The following is a 25076-nucleotide window of genomic DNA, read 5'->3' on the forward strand; positions in this document are numbered from 1 at the left end:
TTCAGGTCATTGAGATTTTTTATTTATTTTCACAAGTTTGTACAAAATTACTTCAACAATGGATAAAAATATACAGTAGAAAAGCTTTAGAAAAGTTCACATGTATGGTTGATACTAAACCGTTACTGCCAGACCTGAGTCCAGACCCATCAGGTAGGCACTGAATTACAACCCAGAAAGAGGTACTGAAAGAAGACAAAAGTAACAGGAACACCTCATGATACTGAGTCCAGCAGCACCATCAGCTGGGGCTTTAAAAGTTAGCTAAAGATTTAATCAACACCTGTTCTCATGCTCCGAACATGAACATTACAACAGGTGGGCTGATTACTGTAGCCACCTACTGTTGCTTCATACAGGCACAGACCGATCTACACCCTAATGTGAGAACTGCCTTCAGGTTGCTTGCTTGGGTATTAGAGATTGGCCAGTTATAGTTTAGCAACAGAGAGTGGTAAACCATTGGTCCAAGCAAAACAATATTAAAAAAAAAAGACTCATGTTTCACAAAAAGTAAGACACGGTGGGATAAGTACCGGTGTAAACTGAGTATTTAGATTAAGTAACATCACAAAGAAGACTGGTTTATTTGGTCCAAGTCGTAGAACTGTTACCACATGTTCCTTTAATTTCATATTGCAGCCGCCCTCAGTTTCCATGTTTGTTGAATATCTTGATTTTCAGCCAAAAATGCCTCAATAAGTACTTGTGAAGGGTGCTAATCAACCTCTGTAAAATTAAGAAACAATCTTTAAATTGTCCTTCTAATAATTGATTGGTCAGAAAACTGGGAAATGTTCATCACAATTCAAAATCTCCCAGTCTAAAACCCAAACACATTAAATTTACTATAAATCAAAGAAAAGAAATGCAGAAATTGTCCATATTTGCAAAGTCAGAACCCTCAAATGATTGACTTTTTATTCCACAACTTATTCAATTTTTAAACCGTTGGAGTTTAACTTTCATGTTTAGTGGACTTATCATTGCAGCATTATTTTTATTTGCACTGGCTTCATGATGGCACAAGTGAAAACCTTCCAACTAGCTCCACAGTGTTACCTGTCTCAAAATAAACTGAAACTCCTCTGCTGGGTTCACTTCTCACAACCTTCTGTTTAGTTGGTCTTCTTCTGGCTCTTTCTGCTGGTTGGCTCGCTGAACTGGACAACTGTGAAATATAGAAATGTCCCCAAGAAGTGGCAAAAAGAAACAACCGAGACCAGCACAGGAAACAAATCTGGTAGATGTGGGGGAGGAGCCATCACCACACTCGCGAAGCTCAGACCAGCCATGACTGTGACACTGATGTAGAACTGCAACACAGACAGACGACAGACAGACAAGTTATTTGTTATTTGATTCACAAGCTTTTTCTCTATTTTTCTCTCATGTTGAACTGCAGTAGTCCAGGTTTGAATATGGTATGAACATTTGGCAAATTATTATAATTACACTGCTTACTGATTAATGACCAACCAATAAATAGAAAGGAGGAAGAAAATCTAAAGCTAAGTCCCAACAGCTTTCATTAGTATACGATACATCAAGAATGGCATGAAACTTAAACTGACAGTGATGGTAGCAAGCTAACTTTATATTTAGCTATAATCTTTGTTCACTGATTCATTATGCTCTCTCTTTTTTTGTCTTCTTTCAGAGGTTAGTTTTGAGCTGGCCTGCACCGTATTGTAAATATATACGATGCACGATAACATTCGACATTACGATAAAGATTTTGATAAATTCACTACAAAGTGCATATTATCTTCAACTCAGTTCCCACGTCTATCTGTTCTTCATGTCTTACACAATACCTATTTGCAACAAGTCCGTCCTAAGTCCAAAATAAATCCCTAAAAGCATTTATCTGACTGCATCATATAGGCGCAGTTACACCCAGACCTCCATCTCTCCAGTAAAATGCACACATGCTGAGTGATAAAGCATTGCTTGATTACATAAAATAGCCTCTCTTGTTGAAAAAACCTGAGGTACGGTAGAGCTCAATGCAAGGAGCGACTACCACAAGGCGTCACAAAGTTGTATTATGTAAGGAGCAGTTTTGCTCATTAAATGGAATTAAAATGATATCTGTTGTTCTCAAACTATGGAAAAACCCCTTTTAGGTACGTAGATATCTCTGGTGATGACAGAATTGATAAGTCAGAGCTGAAAGTTCTCATTATAAAATAATAGCAAGCATGGGAGCTTCAGGCTAAGTACAAATGGTTATCTTTTCCCTTAATTTGAAGTGTAACTACTAGATCATACCAATGAATGATTTAATTTGAAGAAGCTTTCAAAGCGCACATATTTATCGCTGGCTGACTTGAATCAGATTGATCGTTATAGAGATGCCATAAAGAAGAAATTAAGGCTTGCAGTCTCACACGGCAGGAGGGCTCATTTGAATTAAGGCCTCCATAACTACTTTTTGCTGTGTTACAAGGTTGCAACAGAACTGGCAGTGAGACCGCTCGTGTGTCTATTTGGGCTTTATGACCCAGTGAGAAGTCCGTGAGTAAGATGGAGGAAACACTTCGTACCCACACACGCCTCGCCACCCCAAACCCATGAAACCTTATCGCCATCATCGAGGCCTGCTATTTATGCTGCTTGTGTAAATAAATATATGTAGGCAAACCTGTGTTAATGACACATGCTATAAAAAGACACCTTCTCTTAATCTCTGACACCCTAGCAGTGCCCCTGTCGCTAAGGGGCTGGCGGTGCAACCACTTCAGACGCTGTGGAAACTTAAATAAGTGATAAATAATTCTTTGCCTGGCAGCGGCTTTCATCCCTGGACAGCTTACACAGCTTACAGTGGCACATGATCTTTATTTATACAGTTGGGTATATCTTCTCACACGGCTGCAATTTAGGTCTAGTGCCATTTTCAAAGTCCGGGCCACCCTCGGGTCCTGAAATCAGCACCCTACTTATTTCAAATACATCTGCTGCACATCCTCCTTCCCCCTGTACACAAGAGCAGAGATACACTTCAAATATAAAGAAGAAATATCACTACTCTGATTGCTGTTCATTGACTATGGGCATTTCAGAAGCTAATTGAAAGCATGCTAATAATTCCCATGAAATCAATTTAGTGTCTTTCATATTTTTTGCTAAACAAGAAAAAATGTTGTTTTTTTCAGACATTCCTGATGATGTTTGAAGTCTGTTTTGTCAATTAAGGCTGATGGCTCTTTCTTTTTTGGCGTCTGGTGGCATGCTGTCTCGAATTTTTGGCATCAGATGAAATTCCTTGAATTGTTTATGGATCACGGCTGTAGTTATAATTTAAGGTTGACAGGGGATAGATGTCAGGGCTGAAGTAGAAACCTACAGAGCTGATATCCAATGCGAATGCCAATCAATGTACGCATCAAGTCCCTTCCTAGTGTTTTGCCTTTTCAGGATATGTGTCACTTCGTAAAATCAAATAGCACTCAAACATCCAATCTTACAGCCCCTTGTTTGTAGATTCTGAACTTCTCGGGTAGCGCAAATACTTTTAAAGATGCAACAAGCAAATAGATATTATTATACACATGGTGAGTAATAGTATGTGTATTTGGGCATCAGTTTGTGTTGATAAACAATATGATGGAAGAGATACACACTGTCTTCCCCACTGGTGTTTAAAGATATTGTCTAATCTGCGTGACCTTTCTTAGATTAACAACAAATTAGAGCTTGAACCACAATGACAGAAGTTACTGCCAGCAGTCTGAAGACACAAACCTTGCTGCTTGACTAACAACATGTGACTGATAGAAACCATTAAATCACAGTCACAGTGAGTTATAGTACCCTTCCCTTACAGAGGTTTTTTAAAATGGTTTGAGACAGCCTAGTCATTAACACAGTTCCTGGGGTAGCTTTGTGTTGAAGCTTCAATAATATTGCATTAACATTTTATATCCAAATTTAAGTAACAACTAACTTTAGCTTGGTTGTTATTAGAGTTTTTTCCAGTATCATTATTTATTCCTGACTGTGAGTAATAGCTGATACTGAGTTCCAATGTGATTAAAATGATACACATTATTGTTGAACAGATAAAGGCCTATCCTACTAACACTGTGTTGTGACTATAGTCATTCCCCACACAACTGAAGCCTTACACTTTGTGCACTTTATTATTTCACTCATGTCATCCATTGCTGGTTTAAAAAATCGTCACACTGTTGACATTTACAATGTCTGTCAGCCCCACTTTGTTGTTGCTAGAATCACGGAATAATTAACCTGAAATCAGATTTTCTATGCTCATTACAGCAGGTCTTGCCAGTGGCAGCCATTATAAATTCATGGTGACAGAAAAGTTCAGCTCGCTGTGTATGCTTCTGTTCTGGAGCTGGAAAGGCAGAATTTATTGCTTTTGAAATCAGTTCAAACCGTTGGAGGCATTTTCAAATCTGCTCCTCACCTGAACACTGTAGTATTTACAAAGATGCATTCATTTTAATTTGAACTGCAAATCACAGTATTAGTGCTCAATATTGTAATCATATAGCCAAAAAAATTTGAAAATGCAGATTAATCTGGAACATCTTACTTCATATTCGGTCCCAAAGAGCAACTATCACCCACAAAGAACACAAAGTACCTCTTATCTCTGCAGCCAATAACAGCAGGCCAGAGGGCTGCTAGGCTACACTGCAAAAACTGGAATCTAAGTAAGATTGAATATCTCAGATAAGGGTGAAATTTGCTTATTTTTGCCTGATAAGATTACTTAATTTTAGAATATTTTTCAATATATTGAGAAAAGAAGTCTCATATTTTTTATTTCTATCAAGAAAAATGCACTTGTTATTAGTAAAAATACTCAAATTTTAAGGTATTTCTGGGTTCATGGGGTTAGATATTTTAACTTGTTTTGGAAAGTCTTGACAAGCCAAATTTTCTTGTTGTGTTAGCAGATAATTTTGCTTAGTTTAAGTAATGTACCCTCAATTTTTTAAATATTTTTTCTTGTTTTTGAAGGCTGGCTTTTTGCAGTGTAGTTAGCTAGTTTGACGATTATACATAACTAATACCTCATTATAACACCTAACTTGCGACAATGCTAACACTTAAAATGTGTCTATAACCTGAAAACTGCCCAGGTAATTTAACACTAATTTCCAGGACGTCCCACATCAGCAGCAGCAGCTTCCTCCTTTATGAAGAAATGCTGGAACAGCTGCAGTTGTTAAGAGAGGAAATAGACCACGCTTACCTTCCATCTTACGATACAGGCCAGGTCCAGTTTAGGTAAGAAGAAGAGCAGCTTATGATAGGCTCCCAGCTTCAGCTCTTCCTCCGTACAGTTCTCCAGTGCAGACAGCAGATAGATGCTGAAGAAGAGGAAGGCCAGCGATGTGACAACATAGGGCACAAGCAGACCGTCCTTCAGTAACAGAGGCAGCATGCTGCACAGGGCGACAAAGACGAGAACAAGGGTTTATTTACAGACTAGACAGTATTGAAATAGTGATCACTTTGACGTCACACATTGGTTTATGAAGCCTCACATTTGGCCATTTAATCTTCACCATCTCAGTATATGACAGCAGAGGTGACTATAGATAGATGACCGGTCAGATACACATACTGTTTCACACCTATCCTTGTTGACCTGATTTTGTGTTAGATAGCCATTTTTTTGTTTTCTAAATTGAATATAATTAAGCAAATAAACATCATATTGAAGAAGACTTGAAACTAGCTATTGGTGCCTTAAACCCTTCAAATAAAATGGGTAATGAGCTAATAAATCAAGTGAAAAGCAGGATTATTTTCCTATCTTCTTATACACAATCCATCTTCTTTTTGCAGCCATCAAAGTTGCCCCCTGCTGGCCGTTAGAGGCAGTGCAGGTTTAAGACACCTAGACATTTGGTTTCATTTTAGCAAAAAGTGCCACTTCTTCACATCTTTCAGAAATTTAGGCTGATGTCTTTGTAAAAAAAACATTTATGATATTCAAAAATAGAGCAACAGAAAATGTGTCTGAGCAGCGTAAGCAAGAACTGCATCCTGAGAAAGCTGTTTTGAAATCTCTTTCCCATTTCAAATGCAAAGCTTGCTTTGACACACTTGTTCAATGGAAAATATACAAAGCATGATGATGACGACGAAGATATTATTACAAGTACATCCAACATTACATCATGACGTCCAGTATCATGTTTATGTGAGAAAAGGGCAACAGTAAACCACGTATCTTTTTATGCAACAGGCCTGCACACGCAGGCTGTCCCCGGGGAAGAGTTTGCTCCGACATTCATGCCAAGCTTATCTTAGTTTAGCAGAAGGGGCATGGACAAGAACAACAGTTGACTCATAGCAAGTCGCACATCACCCCAGCTTATAAAAACCTATCCACTCACAACAAAACCCTCATTCTGATTTTCACTCTGACAAAAAAGCTCCATTCAGCAGATAAACGTTGGACAATTTGAAATACATACTTGGTCAATTTAAAAGACTGGCTGCTTTCTCTCCTCCTCAAATTGCAATGGTTGAGTATCCATTAAGCCAATTATGCTAACAAAAGATGTATTTTTTAAATGGCAGTCTCTAGAGGATGCAGATAATGTTAGAGTTCAAGATAAACTGTACTGAGAGGCAGCTACAGAATGACCTCCTGTCCCTCCACAACGCACACTTAGACAGCAGGCATGCAGACTATGCCCTGTAATCCCCAGATATCCTTATACTAAACCACACGCACAACAATTAGTGCTGCCGGAAGAATTTAACAACAGCTGGTGAAAGTTAGACAGAGCATTTGCAGCACTACTTGTCTTTTCCATTCATGGTCCTCAGCTCAACCCATATCATAGACCCATTTAGCTTTAGAGGACTGTAACTATGCCATTTGTCATTTTACAGCCAACAAGGCTGGGACAGGAAAGACAGGGAAAGTGATGAAGTGACAAATTTAAAGCACTGATATCACATTTGACTATTTAATAAACAGGAAAGGCCACAGGAATAGTTTTTTTTTCTTAATAATGAAAACAATACATACGGAAATGTGCTGCAACAGTGGCACAAATATGAGATCTACAAAAAAAAATTGAACTGACTCTGAACTGTCAGTTGTAACAAAATGAGTGGCTAAAATTAGCTAATATAAGCTCCTCTTAACATCAGGTCATACCTCATCTCCATCATCAGACATCTGCATAAAAACGCAGAATCTGAATTATAGGTTTTTATGGTTTCTGTTTGAAATCTGGGTTGTATTTTCAACTGGAATATCTACTGACCTTGGTTGTATTCAGCATAACGTTCATCTAGAGAGCAACTGACATATATAATAATATAATCACAGAACTCATCATTTAGGGGGTTTTTTATCTGTAAAAAATATACATTTGCATGAAAAGGGAAGCTAACAATCCGCCCTTAGGTGTTTTCTCTCAACTCCAACCCCGTTCTTGTTTCTCAAGTTGCTGGTGAGTCTGTAAATAATCGCAAATAGGTCTTGGCCAGAGGTCCATTATCCCAAACTGCTGGTTGCAGTGGCAACCCCAAAAGATAGGTTGTCATCTCCAGAGGCTTGACTGTCGTTGGAGGACAGCCAATTAGTTCAGAGACTGGGTCACTAGACCAAGCATGCAAAACTTCAAATATCCCCTTTCTTACAAAATGGAACAGGCTTTCTTTTCTTTCTTGTCTAAAAAAGTTGGTCCTTGGCAAGTTTCCCTTGATCTGCAGGGCAAAGCTTGGACATGGCTCTATGATGGTGAATATCTTCTAAGTCTTCTTTTCATTAATCGGTTGGTCTCTGCCAGTTGTCGTTTGGTCTCTATGTGTTGGTGTCTGGTTTTATGTAAGTTTATATTTCTCAAGTACATGCGTGATGTAAATTTCCCCAACCTACCAGAGACTATGGATTGAAATTAGTCTTTGGCTACAATCTGGTACATTAACATGCCCATGGTCATCAATGTGCACTGTCCCCTAATCTAAATAAATAAAATAAACCAATAAAATGAATAGTTAGTCAACGAGTGTTTGATTCAAAAACAATATCTGTAAAAAAAAGAACAGAAGATGCTGAGTAATGCTGACTGACATCCTGCTAATGCTGTTTCCTTCTGTTGAGCAGCGGTCTGATTTGATAGCGGTTGCCCCACTTAAAGGGGTGAAGATAACACCAAACTTCTAAGAATCCTTAATGAATCCACGTCAGAAACCAGAGCTAATTTGTCAAAGAGGTCATGAGATTAACTGATTGGGTACCATTGCTCTTTTAAATTTACATCAAAATAAGGTTTAGTTTTTTTAAACTTAAACCCTCATTACAAATTTTTTTTCACATTCAAATCTCTATAGCTTAAACAAATGAGAGAGTGTGTTTATGAAGAAGCTTTAGAAGATAAGGAATTAACCTCTGGAAGGACACAAGCTGGCAATTTGTCATGTTTTCCAGACAAAATGCTACATCAATAGTGTTGAGGTGTTGCTTCAGATTTGTACAGGAATGCATGCAGTATTGATCCTCTAATTTAACTATGGGCAAAAACAAGATGGAGGCACACTTCCAGCTCTTCTTTGAAGACAAAAAGAAAGACAGGAGTGGAAAGCTAGCAGGTTTTTTCCCCACATTTCCTGTTTTAATGCTAAGCTCACCAGCTGTTGATAGAGTCATAGGGAGTTTTTTTCTTTTCACTCATTAGCTCTGGGTTAAAAAAAAAAGAAGTTAGCATGTTTCCCTCCACAAAAAAAAAACAGCTAGGCTAAATGGCACATTTAAAAAAAGATGGTACGTTTGTACAGATTTGAAATGGCTCAAGTACCGCCGCATAGGATATTAGCAAATCATTAACAAACATATAAATTTAAAAAATATCAAGAGTTATGGCTTCAACTAAAGACACAATTATTATTTTTTGTGACGAACAACAAAACAAAACTTTTTTAATGAGCACGGATTCCAACAAAAAAATTGGGTTTCCATTAAAGCTGCTGTTGGTAGGAATGGTGTAAAAAACGTTCCTTTTTTCTGCTGGGTTTGGAGAAAAGGTCATAATACCCATCAGTACTCATCGGTAAGTGAAGTAATTTCAGACTTTTGTGAAATCTCTGCGTTTTCCAATGCCTTTGTATCAAGCAATGTTATTATTCCCCTAGTTCCCGTTATGACAGACTAATCATAGCTAATCTCCAATCCTCTGTCCTGAATGGTTAAGTGGCGGCTCCTACTACGTCCTCTGATTGGTTATGAGTCCGGCACTATCATGATTGTGCACTCCGATCTGTGTTGGGGGGCTAAGAGGAAATCTGGTTGGGAGGGATAGTGTTGACATTCGAAGTCCCTCTCTCTGAACAGATGTTTACTCTGTCCTACCAACAGCAGCTTTAAGTGCTCCAGTTGGTGCTGAAAAGACCCAGCTCTTACCCTCTCATACCTTTGTTCAGTTTGTGGTCCACAGTCTTACCTGAAAGTAGAGGCCTGCAGGAACCAAATAACCATCAGGGGGAGGTCATTCAGCAGGAGACAAGCAGGCCTAGAAATATCAAAGTTCACTGTTAAACACAAACCACGAATAGTACCATTAAATAATATTTCCCAGTGCGACAGAGAATGAGGCCATGTTAGGTCAAAACAGGGTGTGAAACAATGTCATGTGTGTAGAATAATTGAGCAAATGACCGAGTAAGACAACCACATGAATCGATTACTGACAGTCCCTCACAAGACAGTCAAGTGTTTGTTGTATCACATTAGTTTTTTCTAATAACTGTAATTACATATATTCCTTTAACTTGAACTAGATGACTCAATTTAAAGAGGACCTTGGATCATTTGCCAAGAAGTTCAAATGTTAAAATCATGACCTCAGAGCACATAAGCATATTTCTGTGTAATGAAAGCCTGTTGTTAATTGAACCTGGTTGCCTGCGTCATTGCTAGCCGCTGCTTGTCGTACACTGTGCTCTGAGGTGGGCACTTTCCGCCGGTCCCTGAGCCCATAATTACAACCAGTGCTCTTTGGCGATCCTGTTACAGCCCAATAATTGATCCTGCGCAAACAACGCCCTGAGCTGCCGCCTGCCATTCTTTCCTAATCCCTGGACATGCATTACTGATTGATTCAGGGGGACAGGTGGGAGATATAACTCAATAGTTAATAAAGCAACAATCTACCCTAATCTAGATTAATAGATGAGCCCAGATCTAGGAACCAAATCCCTCGCTGTCAAATCTTTGCCTGACTTCTCTCTCTTACCTACAGACGTCACAGCTCTACACACATGGAGGTTAATGGCAATGAATCTGACATCCATGCACTTGTTGAAAGTACTGCTTTTACTCCATTGAATTATGGCCCGTATGACACACAGCAGGCCTGAATCTTGCCTGTGGAAGCTTTTTTGTGTCTGTGCAGCACAGAAAATGATGACAGAGGGGAATAACCTCTCTATATGCAAGTTTATACTCAGACAGACTGTTTCTCTGCAACTTGGAGAGTACGGCAGGACTAGAGTGTGCATGATTTGGCCCATTTTCAATCTGCAGGACATAAATTGAACTCTAGTCAGACTGAAAAATTAAATACGTGGCTGAATATTTGAGTTATCTCTACATAGATAGGAGCAGTATTGTGCCTGCTGTTACAGTTGATACATCACCCAGTGAGACACTCCAGGTACTACATCTGTACTTACAAGGCAACCAAGAGGATAGACTTCTCATGGACTTGATAGGAGAAAAGGAAAAATGCTAGAGATGAATTAACCTGAAAGTGAGATTGAGATTATTAGTAGGACTTCATATTGGGACTAGACAGCACGCTTTCCAATCAGGGCAGAATAAGTAACACATAAACAGAGACAATGTATAACACTGACTCAGACAAAGCTTGTAAAAGTTTTAAACACAAATTTAAGTTATTAAACGACTCATATTTGATTCCTGATGCAAGGGGTTAATAAAGATATTATATCCCTCTTTAAGGGGAGGAATTCCTGTTTACTCACCAAAGCTAGTTTAAACTGCCAGAGGGTCGGCTTCATCAGAAGTCTGACACAGGAAGGAAGAACTGCTAGAAGAGTGCAGGCAGTGCTGGAAAAAAAAAGCATAACCAGTAAGATCATTACACATCTACACTGTAAAAAAAAATAAAAAAAAATACACAAATCAAAATCAGAAAATCCATCACGGGAGAAAATAGTTTCTCCCAGTGGGGAGAAACTATTTTAAAGTATGAGGGATTAAATCAATTTGTAGTCAATACAAGACACATGTAGTTGCACGTAGATCCAGTATTGACTTTGTGAGAAAACTGATAATATCTCCACTAAATGCACTCTGCCTCTTATGCTAGAATGACAAAACACAAAAAAAGCAAGATGCAGTTAATATACCTTATTTGATTATCTGATTTTTATGTAATCTGCAAAGAATCATTAGCCTGAAACAAGATCCCACTGTGAATGTTTCCTGCTATTTTCAAACACTGCCTAAGACCCAAGCTATGTGGGAAATACTGGACCCGTCGAAGGGTTAGCAGGCATTATTTTAACCCTTCAATTGTCGCCTGCTGGGGGTGGAAGCTCCAGAAATATGAGTAAATATGTGTCAGTGTGAATGTGCTAAGAGGTCAGGCAACTTTTAAGTTCAAGGCACAAGGTCAACAAAATATTTGTAGAACAGGACACATGAATAGAGAAAGATAATGACAACAGACACACAGTTTTAACACTAAAGGACTATAGAGTGGGTAATTTAGCATCATAAAAGCAGGTGTGTAATGCATGTGTCATGCATGGGGCAGGGTTATGAGATCCGGAAAAGACCTAGATAACTTCTCACAGCTGATTCATTCTATGCATAAACATTCCAGAGTATCTAGCAATCCACCCGCTGTGCCAAAAACACAAGTGCATTTCTCATTTGTTGCAATGTACTACAGTCAATGAAGTCCAAGCTGATCCCCGGACTTAACAGTCTGCAGGAAACGTGTCCGTGCTGCAAACACAGGACTCCTATATATAGTGTGCTCTGTTATTGAAGCAGGCTCCACCATGATACAGCCTGTGCATCGATTACTGGTCAGGTTTGGATCAAAACTATTTATTGAAGTACTAATAACAATAAAGTATTAATAACAATAATACTTTTTATTTAAAGGCGCCTTTCTTAGCACTCAAGGTCACTGTACAGGGCACAGTATAAAAAAGAACATTTAAAAAATTGGGCTGATACCATCGACAAGGCATGATACAGCGTAATTAATAAATGAAAATAAAATGAACAGGATAAGATGAAGTGCAGTGAAGAGTTGTAATTAGAGTGAATATGACAGTTTAAAAAGATGTGTTTTGAGATGTGATGGAAAGACAGTTGATGTTACGGATGTCTAGTGGGAGGGAGTTCCAGAGGCGGGGGGCAGACCGGCTGAAGGCTCTGGAGTCTGGACCCCATGGTGGTTAAGCGGGCGGGTGGTGTAGTGAGGTGAATGGAAAAAGAAGACCTGAGAGTGCGGCCGGGTGTGTTGATGTGGAGAAGTTCAGAGAGGTATGGAGGAGCGAGGTTATGGAGGGCCTTAAAGACGAGGAGCAGAATCTTGAAATTGATGCGAGTTTTGACCAGTAACCAGTGAAGCTGTTGAAGGACAGGAGTGATGTGATTAACGGACGGGGCTCTTGTGATGATACGAGCAGCAGGGTTCTGGACCAGTTGGAGTTTATGGATGGAGTGCTGCCTTGGATGCTCAGAGGCAGGCAGAAAGTTAGTCCATTCCTGTGTTTACTGTGTCCTAGTTTAGGCTGCTTTGGTCCAAGAAAATGATTCAACAGTTATTGATTTTAGCTTGGTAATACTTAATCATCATTTCCAGGGATTCTCAAACAAAGATGACAAGTTATAGGGCACCAGTTCATCCTATCCTCTGAATAAAGGCAATAAACAAACAAATAAATTGGTAAATCAAACTTTAAAAGATGACAGATACCTGGTTCAGGGTTTATTGATGCTGCTTCTATTGTTCTTTTTCAGTGAAAGGTCTTCAGGTGTTAAACAAATGAGCATTTTGAAGACATGAACTGAGAAACTAATGACTACCTTTTTATCTTTTATAATCAATCAATTTATGAATTAATTAGTCATAATTTCTAGGATTTTTAAAATAAAAAACATTAACAACCAACAGTTGTTGACCGATCAACAGCATTTAGGAAAGTAGGTTAAATTACTCTGCGCCTCTGTATGTAACCTATTTTTCACCTCGGGCAGTTTAATTACAGCACGCCGTTCTTTCAAAAACAGCAGTGACTCAAAGTACAAAAGCTCCTCACAAGATGTGTCCTTGGGCACTGATTTTATCTTCACCTATCTGCGATTCACTGGATCACAGTCTCCAAAGTTCTTCGTTTCAAGGAAATTAAAGGATTGTTAAAGAAACACGGGGGAGGAGAGTCGAAGTAAAAAACGAGGACAGAATGGTTAAGCAAAGAGAGAGAAGATCAGAGGAGTAAATAGTGAGAGCGTGTTAGAGAGAGGGAGAAGGATTACCTGAGGTAGATCTGAGTGTCACTGGACAGAATGGATCTGATCTTTATCAGGATGTTCAAGCTGCACCATGTGTTGGCCACCTTATCCTGTTCGCACAAACACACACAGACCACTTGGTTAATGAGATATTATGTAAGACAAGGATTTAAGATGATTTTTATTTTCACTGATCCATAAAATAGAAACTATAACTTGGATTTTGAGGAGAAGGGAGAGATGCCACATTGCTGTAAGTAACTATTTCTCCTCTGAAGGTGACATAAAAATTCCCAGCAACATAACAGAGATATGCTTGCACAAGTTTGCCCTGCTGTCAGGAAAAGCATCAGACTTATTTGTAAACTATGGGACAAAGGGTCAAGTGTCAAACCAGAGTAGTTTCTGCATGACCAGCAGATAGAGACCAACCACAGAGCACTGTTGAAAAATACAGATCAGCATGTTGTGATTTTTTTGGTATTTCTGCAAAAACAACTGTTTTATTTAAACTATTCCACTGAAGTAATTCTAGAAAATCAAACAATAAGTTCATAATCCAGCTATCTGACAATTATCTTTTATGGATCAACTGCGTATTGTTGGATAATAGAGAAATTCCCGATTTCCAAAAGTCTGGGTTATCTGTAATCTTCAGGTTACTTGTTTTGTCTCACAAACAAAAGAAAGAAAAGAAAAGCAGCGTACATTAAACTTTTGCACAGCCCTTTGGCAACAACTTTCAGAACACCGCAGCTTTTTCATCACACTTTAAAAATAGATTTACAAAAATAGATTACAAATTAGATTGACTTGAAAAAATATAACATACAAAAATATTTTTTTTACACATCTATATTATTTTTCATATAACAGTACTGCTGTTTTCTTAGCTTATTATTTTAATCCTTCTGTGTGTATTATGTACCAAAACCTCCAGAAAAAAGACTTATGTGTCTACATGGTCTGCAAAATAAGCTGACTCTGACTCTCATTGTCACCATAATTATAAAATGATGAATCATTTTGCAAGAAAGTCCTTAATTTATTTCATATAACTTTATTGTAAAGGAACTAAAAACTAAAGCTCTAAAGGCGTATCATTTTTCTTCAGTGTTACATATTTGTCACATAAGTTACTCATAAAAGTCAGATCATTAAGCTTTGTGAATGATGTGGAAGACATGCTAGACCTTTAATTCCTGCCTAGAAGTACTTGTGGTTTAAAGAAGCTGAGGACAGCGTTACTGTGAGATTCAGTTGATTTAAGCGCTTAAGCAGTTGTGCAGGGATCAGATGATACGAAGGCCCAAGCCGCCACCGTGCATCATGATATCACACGACATAGAGAGCGCACCGAGATCAGCTTTATTATTCTGCTGTGAATGGATCCAGTGTGTGGCCCTGTCGAGAAAAACTATTTCTGGCCTCCTCTCACTCCTCTGGTCTACAGCTGCTCTCTGCACAGCTGTGTGGATCTTAATGGCAGTCAAGTCAGCAGCACTAGACCAGCCACTGTTGTGTTGTCTCAGCTCCTCTCTCTCTCTCTCTCTCTCTCTCTCTCTCTCTCTCTCTCTCTCTCTCTCTCTCTCTCTCTCTCTCTCTCTCTCTCTCTCTCTCTCTCTCTCTCTCTCTCTCTCGCCTCCCTGCTTCAAATAACTGCTGCGGGAACGTTCCTCAAGGCAGCACATGAATTAAGGGGAGGGGGCGCGCCTCCTTCACCTATAAGCTAGCAAGGAATTTCACAGGGAGACGCATTTGGTGCCATTTTTGAGAGCAGGCAGCAACGTGAGACGCCAGAATGCAGCTCAGTGGGTAAACTTACAACTGCCCCCGCCCAGAAGCTGCCACGACCACCAGTCACAAGCCCCCTCCTCTTCCTCCTCTATCCCAGGACCCCCTTCTCACCCCTGTCCCCTTGTCCAAAGCTTCTGCTTACGTGCACAATTTCACAATTAGTTCAGGACGAGTTGCCCCGAGCAGCCTCTCATGTTGTCGTCATAGGGGAGTATAGTGTCTCTCACACCCTGTGTATTATGTTTGCATCATTTGCTTGAACAACTACTGCTGCAGCGCGTGCTGCCATCTGCTCCCCCTGGTAGAATTTTCAATTACTTCTCACATCCGTGACACCTTGTGGCGGGTGCCACCTCGGGTGGGGGGTACAGGGTTTCTGACATGAGAGCTGCAAAGCTTTTCCTCTGAGCTGTCGGTCACACAGAAACACACACAGTTACATTACCTCTGACAGCTTTCAGCACGTCAGACTGAGGACTTTGAAGTCTCGTTCCCACTGTAAACTGTCACTTTATTTTTAAAATAATATCATATTCCTGTCTCCTTTTCTCTCACATGTAATGTCTGTCTGACCACAGCTTCAAATATGTGTGTGTGTGCACTTTGAGACAGTTTAACATGTAGTAATATAAATGTTTTTAACTTGTAGTTTGAATACATTTTAGTAGCATTTTGCTAGTTTGTCTACATTTATAGTTGCTTAGCGGTCAATGTTATCAAAGTACTTTTGTGTAGTTAACTTCTGTAACTGTTTTGCAGTATTAGAGAACATTTTTTACTACCACTGCTTCTCCATTCAAACTGAACAACCCTATGATGAGCCACACTCCCTTCTTATTTCACGCGGACCTCAATGAATTGTTGTTATTTATTAACAAACTATCAGAGGATTTTTTTTATGCTGTTTTGCTGTAACCTGCTGATTGCTTAGTTATCCTTATCTCTGTGTATAAACCCACATGAAGTCTATTTTCAGGTATGCAGGTCTCTGATTGACTTTCTTTAACTTATACTATGAGCTATGAAGTTTGAAAAATTTATTTGTGTAACCTGTGAACAAGAGGAAACTTTATGCACTTAACTGAGTGGGTAGGTATTCCCTGGCATGTACCTTTTGGTTTTATATTTTGTTATAATTCGTTATATTTATATTGAAATTATAACCCCACTAGATTTCTTCCTTGGGTAGCTTTGCTATAGTTGAACCTCCAGTATGAAGTTATACTTTCAAAGTAGCTTTCCCTACATTGCTAACATACTTCAATGCTTTCCGTAGCAGCAAGCAGTTGTTGTATGTGCTCTGATACGCCTGTAGGTGTAGCGCTGGCCCGATCCACACGGGGTGAACACGGCTGTGCTATGAAGTGCTGAAAACAGCCAGATCATAAATTAGATGGATGTATCTCTCCCCTCTTAACTGTGCAGCCCTAACATCGACTCCTCCCTGCCTGACACAGACAGGAACTGATCTCTTGACCTTTTACTATTTTATTCTTGTGTTTTCTCTGATCATGCAAGGATCAAGTGTTGGGCAAGTGGAGCATCACACAGCTTGTGTTATTGAAAAGCTCTGGCCACAGCCACATGATCTGAAACCTCTTTTTAAACACCCATAAAAGAATTCCTTGGGAAAGTGTAACTTCAGGAAACAGTAAACCTTCTTTTATACAATAAATTTACATACAAATAAACACTGCATTAAAAAAGACAACTCATATCACACAGCCTGTCTCTCAGTAACTTGATTACAATTTAAGTGATCTCTTGTTGTGTTGTTCTGCCCGACAACATCCTGTTCTAACAGAAATTACATTGTGAAAAAGAAAATGAGGATACCACTTCATGTTACACGCCATACTTGCAATGATATGAGCCAAATAATCAGAAAACTATGTAATAAAAGGTCTGATTCTGTGTCAAATAATTCAAGTTATAATTAGTAATTCGGTCAAATATTACTATACCAGTAGTGTAGATCAAATCAATTATTCTTCTGAGAAACAGCCGCATACACACCAGTATGTATTATGGCTGCCATGGCTTCTACTGATTTACAGCCCGGTCAAGGACTAATTAGTTTTAACTTAATAAACATTTAAAAATAAACTACATTTTGATTGTTTGCATGGGGTTTAGTACACTGAGTGCTGAAAAGGCTACATTGTATGGTATTGTATTGAAAATAGGTTCTGCCAGCGCAAAAAAACAAACTAAACAACAAACGCAGCTAGTGGAAACAGGCCCTTTGGGGTCTATATAGGCTATTACTTAAATTTAGGTATAAGAACTTATATTAAACAGGAAAAATAGTTGTTAGGTATTATGTATGAATAAATCAGAAGGACAATATTGTTTGACAGTTATTGGAGAGTAAAGAGAGTTTAAAACTCAACATTATTTATGTCATATTACAATTATTTACTTACTCATTTAGATTCTAGTGTAAAAATATACATATCCTACATCAAATGTATCAAAACAATACATGTATGGTTAATAAATAAGCAAAGGGAGAACATTGGCTGTTTATAAATAAAGAGCTGTTACATAAAAGATTAATACTACCTCAGAAAAGTCAGACTATTATTCCCTCAGCAAAAAAGGATAACAAAACCCTTTTTCTGACACCTCTTCCTCTAAACATTTTCAATTCTTATCTCTAACTCTGAAGAATGAGTATAAGTGCCAACTTCTATTCTTTATTCTTATATAGCAAACATCTCGAGGTCATCTATGCATTAAAATCAGCCACAAACTTATGTCAAGCAGATATTAAATTATCGGGGGCTTTAGGGTAAACAGACACACAACAGTATCTCTGTTGGCTTGAATCATAACCAAAGACGGTACTACATACATTTTATCATGTAAGCTGTAATAAAATCCCTGAGGCTTATTGAATCAAAATGCCTAACATTTCCAGTTTTATCCCTTGGATGGTATTTTGAATTTTAGGACATTTAATTACGATAATTAAAGTCACATTCATACATGAATCTCTGTGAAGTTCCTTTATGCACAGCTCCAGCGGAGAACAAACATCTGCGACACCTCAAGGGCAAGTAAGGCCTCAATGAACACGATGTACATTTCTCCTTTTTGTTTCCATCCAGGCCTTACTCGCCCTGCAGGCCATACTGGGCTAACATTATCTGTAAAATCCTATATATTGAGCTGTTTGTGTGTCAGGAGATATTATCATCTCCTTGTTTCTCTTAGTGATATATTGCGATTGCGAGTTGGAGACTGCTATTTTTAGAGGCCTACGTGACAAAGAGTACAAACGTTTTCTTGATAAGACGGCAGCTCGGAGGCAACATAAACCCCCACAGTGTGGTTCTAGTTTTCAGGCTAAAGTTTCATTCATGCAGCCCTGCTGTACCTCAAACAGACCGCGTGCCACGGGAAAGATCCTCCTGACCACCTGCAAGGCTTGACTGGGGTCAGACAGGAAGGGAAGCCAGCAGAGGGCAAAGGTCACCAACACTGTTGAGGCAATTCTCACCAACAGAAAAAACCTACATGAGAAGGGTCACACAGAGAAGACAGCAGGAGATATTGATATAGTTATTTGGATAAGTTAATCTTCTATATTATGAACTTGTATGTGTTTGTCTATTGCATACAACCCGCCAAAAAATGTACTTGACTATGTGGCCACAACATTATAAAGTGGTTGAATATTCAAAGTATGCAAGGTAGTCTAAAACATAAATCAGAACCAGCTTTATGAGTCAGGTACCTGTGAACGTTACAGGAGTATGACAGGTTTTAAACTCCCCAGTCTGCATGTACTAACACAAATATGTAGATATGGTTAAAATGAAGACAAGAAGCAACAAAAGTAACCCTTCCCGGTGGTAGATACCAGATATATCAGTTGTCTCTATCGCTTAGAAAATACAATGTCGTTTTTAATGTGGTCGTAAAATGAATCAAAAGTAATTCCTAACCAATCGTCCATTTCCTAAAACAATAAATCCACCTTATTCGACTGAAACTCCTCAAACAATTAGTGCATACTGTCTGCAGGTCCTAAATTTGGGGTTTGACCCTTGTGTTGAGGAATGCAGTGAAAGCCATGCATCAGCTGAAAGTTCTTCGGTGTAGGTCAGCCTATCTTGTCAGCTGTAGCTGTGAAGCTGCTGGTTAAGTTGCACACACAGCATAGCTGAGGAGTTTGGGCATGGCGAGAGTGTCATCTGGACATATCTTCCCCCTCTCCACCACCCCCCAGCCTGCTCTAATCCAGCTCTCCATTTGCTACTAAATGCCCTTGGTACATTGTTACTAGATAAACAGACACTGGACACACCAGTAACAGCATCCAATCTGATTACCTCAGTCATTCTGCGGCTCTCCTGAGGACACGGCTCGCTTATAGACTGACGTTACAGATCTACTCTGAGCACACAGTTGACATTTCAAAGTTGAGTGACAAAACAACACCCGGTCCAATAATTTTATGCTTTGCCAGTGCAGATGATTTATTGAGACCCAAACTAATTTCCAGAAAGTACACTTTGCTCTTTTTCTATCATGGGACTAGTAGATAAGAGAAATGTCTCATTTTCAACTATTTCATTCAAGACATCGTTCCCATGGTCAATGTTTTGGTGATGGTTAGCAAGCGATGTTTTCACTGTCTGCCATGGGACTCTTCCAATTTAGAAATTTTGGCAATCTTAGGGACGTACCGCTACAATTTTAGCAAGATTTTGCATCTGTATGTTTTTTATTCACAAGCTCTCAGTGTTTTTCCTCTCACAGTAGCATTACTAACTAATGTTAGTATGTATTTCTTGTCCTTTATTTCAGTATCACTTTTTTTTGCTCAGCTAAGCACATCTAGTTACTGCTCTTTAAAATGGTACTTCTATAAGTTTTGACACAATTGGATGCAAAACACTGCTGCTGATAACTTCACATAAAGGAGTGGGCAATGGAATTGATATGGCAATGTATCATCGTCCTGACTTGTGCAATACAATAACTGCATCACTGACAGCAAATACCAGTAGTTTGATTAAAATGATTACCATGCTTTAGAAAGATTTTAGACTCACCATGATTGCACTACCACATTAATCCTGCACTTCACCTTTTAGGGGCCTGTTGTATTCTTCAGTTAATGAGATATTGTAATGTGATACTACATGATTGTCTCATTATTATACCATTGTTATTGGACCATCAATATCGTATCATGAGTTACCTTGCGACTCCAACCTTTGCTCACACATTTATAAAGTTTGCCCAAAAAAGTGAAGGAAAAAAAGAAGTTGTGTGCAAGAAAAATAAAAATAAAACAAAGACACAGACTCACCCTCTCCCCAACAGGCCCAGTTTGACACACTTCCCCAGCAGGTAGCAGAAGAAGGGCAGAGCGTGGTACAGTTCCATCTGTTTGTAGCTGAGAGCCAGGCAGAAGGCCATGGAGCCAAACGCGTCCCAGCTCAGACCCAGAGCCAGAACACCCCACAGGGCAAAGCCAAGACTCACTGCATTGTACCTGGTGCAGTTAAGATCAACGTTCTGCTAAAATCGTCTCTTTTTAAACAGTCATGGCAGTTCTTTTTATTTTTTTTTATTTTCAGTACCTCTGAAAACAGCAGCTGATCAAGGGTCAGTTTAGATTCTCAGTTTATCTATTTTAAACTCTTTTCACAGCTTTCTTCAATAAAAGTATTTTTCATGAAGACCAAAAGGAACATGGGCGTTGCTGTTAGGCGAAATGTACAAATATTAGCTTCAATATGTGTTTTCAAAAAAGTTTTTCATTTAATTATGCCATCAATATAACATTTATTTAAAAGTTTTATCCCAATTTTCAAAAACATTTTTTTTTTTTTACAATTTTGACCAGTCCATCTAAAATACTGCAAAGGCTTTCATATTAAACTATTAAACTGAAATGTTCTAGGTGTGTGAACTAGATGCTGGGCTTTAAATACAATGGCGGTGATTGAAGCACACAATTAGGCAAAACCAATCACAGTGAATAAACAGGAATGTACCTGTAGATAAAGGATACTGAAAATGTCCGTAGTCAATGAGGATTAGTCCTGGATAAAGGAGGAAGCAGAGCAGTGTGGAAACCTGAAGAGAAACAAGGAGCGCTTGTAAGTTCTTATACAACCAGACTTCAATGGTTGTGTGCAATAATCATTAAAGACTGTGGAACATATAAAAATAATTCTCCAGTTTAACTTTTCTGGACTTTACTTTTTATTCATTCGTTCCCTTCCCAGTAATAACTTCATATCGTGCCAACATAGCAAAGCACAACGCCTACTCGTGACTGTCTGTTTTAAACCACAGCAGATAATAATAAAGCAAATAATCCCTCTGAATTGATTTTACTCATTTAATTTATTATACAGTATTTATGTAGGACAGTGTGGCTCATCTGGGCCTCTGGCTAAACAAACTAATAGATTTCAAAGCAAGTGTGTTACCTTTTTCATAGAAGATCCTTCCGTCAGGTATAAACAGTATAAAACCGCAGCAGGGATGTAAATCAACAAATCTGCCACCAGAACTGAAACACAAGACAGAAGTATGCTTCAGCATAATGTCATTTATACTGTAAACAGAACAAACATTTACACGATACTGTGTGTCTTTATGTAATCACAAACAGGAGTGTGTCGTCGTGGTAGATCTTAGAACTTTTAAAGGAAAAAAATCATCCTCCCTGTCATGATCTTAATACCGTCATTACACAGTTATTGTGGTCCAATACAGCAAGCGAGTTAACAATTATTTGAATCATGGGACTTTGTTTTCTTCTTTGTGTGTTACTGTACCTGTTGCCCTCATAAATAACTTGTGTGCTGCACTTTCATAACCTCTGGATGAATGCAGCTCCACCCATTCAGGGTTTATTATCTTAGCCCTGCAGGAAAACATGGAATAGAAATAAAAATAAGAAAGAAGTTTGCATTTATTGATATTTGACATCCCCCCCAAATGTTTAAATAGCAGACATGATGACTTGCTCTTGAAAAACTTTTGTGCCTAATCCAATATAATGTAACTGTATACTTACACATGAGCACAGATCAGGCTGTGGTAGGCCGTAAGAGGAGGATAGTCTAGACCCCAGTAGTACAAGTCATTGTCAGTGGTGTTGAAGTACCTGAACAAGAATAAGAGTTAAATATATTTATCTGATACTGTTTGAAGTGTTAGACAGATTTCAGACATCTTTGATTGTATGGTACAAACCTATCCAAGGTTACGTGCTACATGGAGCATACTCGTATACTTGCGTGTATGCATGAGAAATATTGCATTTTCAGCCTCACTTCTTAAGTGATCCTAGACCATTTTCACCAGCACTTTAGGGTTGTAGAAATTCTTCAAGCCACTTGAACAACTGGATTACCAAGTATCGTCAATGTAACATTTTTATTACCAAAGGTTTGTTTAGTCCACATAATTTATTTCAAAGGGAGGAGTATTACTGTTGTTGTGGATTTGAGTCTTAAATGCAGTGATCTATATCAGCAAGTATGTTCAGTTTAAGCCTGACTGAAGTGAGCAGAGTCAGCACAAGCCTTAAATATAGCAAATAAATGAGCATTGGCAAAAACTTGAACTTTCACTTTAGTGTTATCAGAAACGTGTCCATGTCTAGACTCTTTTAATGAATAAGTGTTTCTTTTCTAATCCAGTTGGAATAATACTTGATTACTGGTATAATAAATAGCTTCAGCCCTAATATTTATGTGGTAATGTGGGTCTATGATTGCTGGATTTGTATAGATACACATAGGAGTGTTTGATCGTTTCAATATCTCCCCTTTGTTTCTCACACTTGCTCCTCTGAGTAAACACACAAAGCTTCACACTGACCATTCCTTTGGAGGGAGGTTGTAGGTCACTTCTTGCCAGTGCCTTTGAGCTTCATAGTCTCCAAACATGGGAGGTTTCCCCGCCCCTGGAGGACAAATGTCTCAGCTGTTAGTCAGGTGAAGGGGGGACCACATGAATGAATGAAAACAAGACACCACACAACACACACCACATACAACAGAGGAAAACTTATCCAGCCAGGCGTTCTGCTAACAGCAACACTGATATGTGCACACCATCTTCCTGCAGATAGCTCTCAGGAAGTTAAACATGCTGCACAGACACAAGCAGCAGAGGTATTTGATGATCTGAATGATGCTGCCTTTTAACACCCGCGTCTTACCTGAATATGAATTCAGCGAAACGCCCCATCTCGTAACAACGCCGAGCAACACACAAAGTGTAACAAGACTCCACGTTTCCATATTCTCGACGAGTAAAATAAGCTAACGGGGGAGAAAGAAACGCAAAAAGTTGGTTCATTCAGACACTTTTTGAAGCTTCTTCACATTTCCTGTATACGTCATCTACCAAGACTGCGTCACCCGTTCTCATGGCTCTCATTGGGCAATGCGGGCAGACGCAGAGAGTCGTGAGGCGTTCGAGAACATCTAACAGAATAGGATTTTTTTGTTGACGGTACAACAGCAGCATAATTTAGGTCAATACAGTTTTATTAAACGGGTTGAAAGGCCGCTCTTTTCAAGGGAAATTATTATATATGTAAAAGTCAGAAGTGCGGTCACATATCCTTTGAGATAAACCCTTCTTTTCCATAATAGTTTTACAATCCGTGTATAGAAGTAAAATGTCCTTGCTTAAAGAAGGCAACATTAGTTCAAACAAGATATATGACAGATTAAAGCTGCTGTTGGTAGTCACAGAGTAAACATCTGTTCAGAGAGAGGGACTTTGAATGTCAACACTATCCCTCCATACCAGATTTCCTCTTAGCCCCCCAACACAGATCGGAGTGTACAGTCATGATAGTGCCGGACTCGTAACTAATTGAAGGAAGTAGTAGGGGCCGCCCCTTAACCAATCAGGACAGAGGATTGGAGATTAGCAATGATTGGTCCATAATAAGGGAATGAGGGGAATAATAACATTGCTTAATACAAAGGCATTGGAAAATGCAGAGATTTCGCAAAAGTTTAAAATTACTCCACTTACTGATGAGTACTGATGGGTATTATGACTTTTTCTCCAAACCCAGCAGAAAAAAGTAACGTTTTTTACACTGTTCATACCAAGAGCAGCTTTAACAGATAATGGGTATTATAAAGGTCTATTTGTCCACTAAAATCTCAACAATTTACTTAATAACAACTACAGAATAATACAGACTGTGGGAAAAAGGGGTGAAAATGACTTAAGTGATCACATATTTTCCATTTATTGTAATTACTGCAGGTAATTTCCTCATTTTTTAAAAATCATTGGTCATATGCTTGCCAATTTCTGTTTGTAAGTTAACACATATAGTAGTCATTGTAAGTACAGTATAGAGATACAAGATGCTTTGATACATGACATACTTTTGAATTAACATGGTTGATGTCTCATATAAGAATATTGAATTTTCTCTGGCAGTATAGAATGAGATTATGTAGTTGACAAATGTTTTCTATTTTTTGAACATTTTTAATAACACAGTTAAAGTGCATACCTTCAAGCACAAGTTAATGGCAAGTGCCACACAATGTTACAGTTGTTAGTCTATCAAAATAGATCTTTGTTACAAATACATCCAAATATAAAACGGTGGCCATTAAAGAACCAAAGTGAGACGATGTTTTCAATTTTTCTGTGCTCATTGTATCCTCATATGTAAGCAGAGATTTGAAATAGAAAGTACATCCTTACTTTGACTGCACGCATGTCATCTCTTTTAACTTTTTGGTAACTAACCATA

General features: G+C 38.6%; 1 protein-coding gene and 1 long non-coding RNA gene across 3 annotated transcripts in view; one reads left to right on the forward strand and one right to left on the reverse strand.

The window, feature by feature from the left end:
- Window positions 1-23716, reverse strand: alg6 (ALG6 alpha-1,3-glucosyltransferase). The gene is made up of 14 exons (XM_034707211.1): window positions 23505-23716; window positions 23162-23246; window positions 22353-22442; window positions 22111-22199; window positions 21760-21842; window positions 21336-21400; window positions 20628-20813; window positions 18684-18819; window positions 13529-13614; window positions 10993-11077; window positions 10681-10751; window positions 9450-9518; window positions 5234-5426; window positions 1-1316 (listed from the first exon to the last, which is right to left on the reverse strand). Exons 1-14 carry the CDS (start codon window positions 23584-23586, stop codon window positions 1119-1121), a joined length of 1518 nt encoding a protein of 505 aa, XP_034563102.1. The 5' UTR covers window positions 23587-23716; the 3' UTR covers window positions 1-1118.
- Window positions 1-25076, forward strand: part of LOC117829648 — a 78006-nt gene that overhangs the window by 10923 nt on the left and 42007 nt on the right. The window lies entirely within an intron of this gene.

Source organism: Notolabrus celidotus, chromosome 2, assembly GCF_009762535.1.
Source record: "Notolabrus celidotus isolate fNotCel1 chromosome 2, fNotCel1.pri, whole genome shotgun sequence".
NCBI lineage: Eukaryota > Metazoa > Chordata > Actinopteri > Labriformes > Labridae > Notolabrus > Notolabrus celidotus.

Bases quoted from the DNA above. Each gene is read 5' to 3' on its own strand.
- alg6 (XM_034707211.1), bottom strand. From the start codon at position 23,586: ATGGAAACGTGGAGTCTTGTTACACTTTGTGTGTTGCTCGGCGTTGTT. The intron at 22,443-23,161 runs GTCAGTGTGAAG...ATTCTTGTTCAG, and splicing joins AACCTCCCTCCAAAGGAATG to GTACTTCAACACCACTGACA. The intron at 22,200-22,352 runs GTAAGTATACAG...GTTTTCCTGCAG, and splicing joins AGCCTGATCTGTGCTCATGT to GGCTAAGATAATAAACCCTG.